The sequence below is a fragment of the Setaria italica genome, chromosome IV (assembly GCF_000263155.2).
Source record: "Setaria italica strain Yugu1 chromosome IV, Setaria_italica_v2.0, whole genome shotgun sequence".
NCBI classification, from domain to species: Eukaryota; Viridiplantae; Streptophyta; class Magnoliopsida; order Poales; family Poaceae; genus Setaria; species Setaria italica.
The window spans coordinates 4,560,121-4,565,059 of NC_028453.1; the positions used below are offsets into that span (position 1 = coordinate 4,560,121).

The 4,939-nt window shown below is 45.5% G+C and overlaps 2 protein-coding genes across 2 annotated transcripts; one reads left to right on the top strand and one right to left on the bottom strand.

The window, feature by feature from the left end:
• The first annotated feature begins 1,420 nt into the window (after positions 1-1,420).
• Positions 1,421-2,685, top strand: LOC105914177. The gene is made up of 2 exons (XM_022825906.1): positions 1,421-1,426; positions 1,814-2,685. Exons 1-2 carry the CDS (start codon positions 1,421-1,423, stop codon positions 2,537-2,539), a joined length of 732 nt encoding a protein of 243 aa, XP_022681641.1. The 3' UTR covers positions 2,540-2,685.
• Positions 2,686-3,025: 340 nt separating this feature from the next.
• On the bottom strand, positions 3,026-4,811 carry LOC101785501 (transcription factor PIF3; the record flags this gene model as incomplete). Its single annotated transcript, XM_004964701.3, is given in 4 exon segments — positions 3,026-3,506; positions 4,068-4,190; positions 4,309-4,378; positions 4,491-4,811. Coding segments are annotated over 3 exon segments (474 nt in total), but the record flags the coding sequence as incomplete, so codon positions are not given.
• Positions 4,812-4,939: the final 128 nt, after the last annotated feature.

A 4,939-nucleotide genomic window follows, 5' to 3' on the forward strand; every position in this document is an offset into this window, starting at 1 on the left:
CTTTTCCCGATCTTGCCGAACTAACTCTAGACCAAACCTGCCGTGCACCGGTCGCGCTCAGCCACCGTTTGCGCCGGCTTCATTTGATTTTACCTGAAACCGATCGGTTTCTGTAGAGACTTTTGAGAATTTTCTCGTGCTCCAAGTAAAATTTCGATTTCAGAGTCGAGAGTTTCTGCCGTTTTATGGGAAGTTCATGCAAATCTCTAGTGAAAGTAGTATATTATGTGGAAAGTTCAGCTTGGTGCGGGTTGCTCTGAATAACTGATTTTATGGCCGGTTCTGATTCTGACCCACCAGCTGAATAGGCAGGGTTTTTTTTTAAAAAAAAGTAGCTGAATAGGCAGTTTGAACCAGAAACTTGGGTGCACAAAAGACTGCATCCTGAAATCCACATCACAATATTATTCAAATCCTGAGCTGCATGATATTCCAAACAAAAAAAAAGAAGCATCTAGCCTTTCCAGCCTCGGGTTGCTTCCAATGGCCTTTACATCTCTGATCCAGCAGTCCAGCACAAACTCTGGTAGTGGAGCTGGATAACTTGCCCATAAAACAAAGGGTGCAGTTGCTTACACGTTGCATTGCCTGAGCCCTAAGCCTTTGAGCTGCTAGTTGTGCAAATCATCACAGCGCACTACATGGCCTCGAATGGACTCTGAAATGTGCAACGGGTGGCATGGTTTTCGACTATCATTAGTGGCTACCAACTACCAAGTGACGCATGCAGTTCGCCCCAAGAAGAATACTTACTACTAGTATTAGTTACTGCTATTATTTTAATAACGGGGTAAAAAGAAATTTTGGAAAGCCTAACTGTCAGTTTTGTCAGCAGTCAGTCAACAGCTCATATTTTAATACTGTCAGTAAGCTGTGCCAAAGGTTGAAAACGAAAGAAATGTCAGATAACAGGTTTCTTTCAGATCAGAGCTGCAGAACAAACAAAAATAATGATGCACTAAAATTACCCCTTGTTTATTTCACCCCAACTCCTAACTTTGACACTATGCAAAAAGAAGATTCCCCATCACATCAAACTTGCGGTACATGCATGGAGTACTAAATGTAGACGAAATTAAAAACTAATTGTACAATTTTGTTGTACTTTGCGAGACGAATCTTTTGAGCCTAATTAGTCAATATTTGGATAATAATTCACAAATACAAACGAAACGCTACAGTATGCTACATTGTTGTAACAGTAATTTGGCACCTCCCAATTTTGCCAACTAAACAAGACCTTAGATTAGGAAGCGAGTAGTACACCTTTGTCCTTCCTATGTAACATGCCAATCGTGGCAGGCACACATTATATATCCATGGAAATAATATAGTGGAGCAAGAGTGATTAGTTCAGCTCCCTGCTATAGGAATATATGCTTTCCCGGTCTGCTATGAGCTAATATCGTTGCAAAAGTGCATGCAGGTGCAGTGAACTCATGTCGATCCACATACCACTCTTCAACATCAACTCATGCATGTCGATCTTACACCATTGCAAACCGAGGACTAACACTAGAACTTCTGAACTTATGCTCAGCTTACGATTCGGTTGCGATCTTCCAGCAGTCTTTCCTGTCCGACTCCGACTCGCGTACGTCCTGCTGCAGCGCCAACGTCAAAGACCACCACGCGATACGCGTCCTCGAGTCCACGGAACGCTGGTTGCAGGCCGGGGGCTATAAAATCTCCAGGCCGTCTCCCCTTCGGCCGCTGCGCTCCGGACCTGTTCATCTCAATCTTGCACGGTGGCGGCCCGGCACTGCTCGTCTTGGGCAGATTTCCAGCCGGAGCTTCTGGGCCTTGTCCTTAGGCGGCTGCCCTCCTTGGCCGATCGCGTCCGGCTCGGAGCCCGTTCCCGTGGCTCGCCCTCCTCGACGGCACCTTCCTCAGCGTCCCGGACGGCGAGGTCCACCGCATCCCCGCGGCGGCGCCGGGCGACTCCCACTGCCACGGCTCCGTAGGCGGCTGGCTCTTCCTCGAGCACCTCGACGCCGCCAGCGGCGTGTTCTCGCTGTCGCTGACGAATCCCTTCTCCGAGGACGACGTCGTGCGGCTGCCCGACGCGGACGCCATCTGGCGCCATGAGCCGCTGGACGACCACGACGCCGCGCGACGCCCGATCTTGCACAAGCCGCCCGTGCCAGATGAAGAAGATAGGATGAAGCATAGCCGGACCTTCTCATTTAATTTGAAGTGTATGAAGCAGACATGGCCACCGATTCTTGCGTGCAGTGGAGACGGCTCAATTCTTTGGGAGGCCAAGCACTCTTTGTTGGCCCCAGCTCCAAGTTCCTCCAGGCTTCTGAGTGTGGAGCTCAGCCAGATTGCATCTACTTCATCTGCGACTACGATTGGGACATTCTTGAGCAGATCCTCTCCGCGACTGCGGCGTGTTCGACATGAGAAATGGGACGGTCGCGCCTATGTTTGCCGGAGACTACGGCGATGCGGCCAAAAGATGTTAGCGAAGGGCGTTCGGAAGAAAAGTTCTATTCGGCCCGTCCGGGATGGTTCTTCCCCTCCTGAAGCTATGTAATATGCAATGCTCATGCCAAACATGGCATATGCTTTGCTTCATCCTCTCAACTCAAAGGTTGCGGACTCCACGTCTTCACTGCTGAACAGAATTCCTTCCGACTGACTTCGTGTGACTGAAATTTTCTCCGAAATTAAAAAACTCCAACTTGGTAAGTACGAAGTACTATTGGGATTGTAAGTTTCAACCCCCGAGCTAGATTGCTCGTATCCGGTATCTCATCATGCTGATCAAGCTCAACGATTAGGAAAGTGAGCCTAGCTCAACTGCATGCTGATCAAGCTCAATGATTATGAGGAAGTGAGTCTAGCTCAACTGGTCACGGTGGGTGGTCACGGTGGGAGGTGTGAGCCTAACTCAACCGGTCACGGTGGAAGGTGTGTTTGTGCACTCTAACCATCCAGGTTCGAATCCCTTCTAGCTCGAATTTGGATCTGGTTGATCTATTTTTTTTTTAAACTCAACGACCAGTCCAAAAGATTTAACTTGAATGCGAAATGGACTGTTCTGAATTATATCATAAAAATCGACTTCTGCTACCCTTGTTGAAATATTACAAATAAGCATGAAGCCTTTTCGGTCTCTGGACTGCTTTCAAGAGACTATCTTCAGGACCTCTGATCTAGTAGCACAGTTCTGAGTGGAGCTGGCAAACTAGCCTCACAACTCTGATCTAGCTTACACACAGCTTGGCTTACGCTGCTAGTTGAAAAACACATTACAGTCTCAGTCATCTGCTGGTTTCCCAATTCCCATAGACCACGAAATGTGCGACGTTCCATGGTTTTCTACTATCAATACTGCCCTGCTAAGCGAAGCATTCAGGTTGCTTCAAAAAAATAAAGTTACTATTGCGGTAGAGGTAAATAATTTTGGAAGCCTGCGTGTCAGCTGGGTTACTGAACTATCCCACTCACTCATCCTGCCTTCGGTCCTCATTCAGTTTCATCCGTCGCCATTTCCTAAGCTGTCCCAAGATTGAAAACAAAAGAAATGTTAACAAATAGCAACTGAGCAGCAGAACCACTAAGAAAAGCAATTTTAGGTCAGGAAGCAATTGAGCTACTGACGTGCCTTATTCTTTTAACTAACTTGCCATTTGTAGCAGTCAGATCCGAGGATATAATAATGGTATAGAATGCATGTAAACTTTACGCTATAGAGATACCATGGTTAACTCACCTATTCCTTTATGGTATGTTTGAAGCCACAGAACAAAGGAACTTCATAATGGCAGGGAGCAATGAACTCTTGTCGACCTACTTCATTCTAAACACTACATCAATTTCACTATTGAGCTGATTTTTCTGTCCTCAGCTTGAGTATCACCAATTTTCACATTTTTAACAACCAATAGTCTAATCAAACATGAGACAACATGCCAAAAAAATATGGCAAGTCCAGTTCAAACCAAGAAAGAACCAAAGTCCGACTTAGTTCAAAAAAGGTCAAGTTGTCGGAGTACTGCTATGCTGTGACCATCTATTTCCACCCATATGTCTCTTCAAGCATGAAACGAGAAGCTTACCTACACATGTCCTGCATTTTTTTGGTACCATATCATGTAATCACTCTTTGTTACGTGAGCAACCATCAAAATGATCAGTGTTTACAACTGATGATTCTTGCCTAATGGGATTCATATCATTTCCTGTAAGGGGTGAAAGGGAAATGTCAGCAAATTGTCAAGGATGAGAAGAGAAACTCTGATGGGCAACAAATGGAAGTAAACTCTGATGGGCAACAAATGGAAGTAAATGGTCACAAACCTGGCAGACCAACTCTTTCTTGACCTGAAGTTAGCTGATGATTTGCAATCATCTCCCCCCGAAGCATCATCTTGCAAAGAAAAATAAAAGTTACGAAAACACCAGTGAAACTGAAAAGGCGGTATTTAAGACAGTAAGGCTTTGGGTCAAGATTCTGATCTATTCCAAATAAAAAGAGTTACCTCAGAAGATTCAGGCATCCGAAATGTTCGAAGGTGGGACTGTGACGATTCCAATTGAAATTGATGTTCTGGAATGGTTTTGTCAGGAACACTTGGTAAGACAAAAGATAGTGGTTGATTTTGTGGAGGAGGATTTAATGGGTCAAATGCCTGATGAGCTCCTGAACTTTGGTTTACAGGTGGCATCACTGCCCCAGAGCTTGACGCTGTGATGTGGCCCCCACCAAGTGCAGCAAACATTTGTGATGCTTGTGCAGGCTCAAGTGCACCAGATAAATACGGTGGGTTCAGGTAAACACCATTTCTCATAGACAGCATCTGTAAAAAATTCACAGGGAAAATTAAAATCTATAGTTGCAGTTCCGCAACTAATGCTGCACATTAAAATCTAATTAGAGTAGTATTTCAACTGAACACAAGAACGCACTAGCTCAAGCGCTAACGGAAGA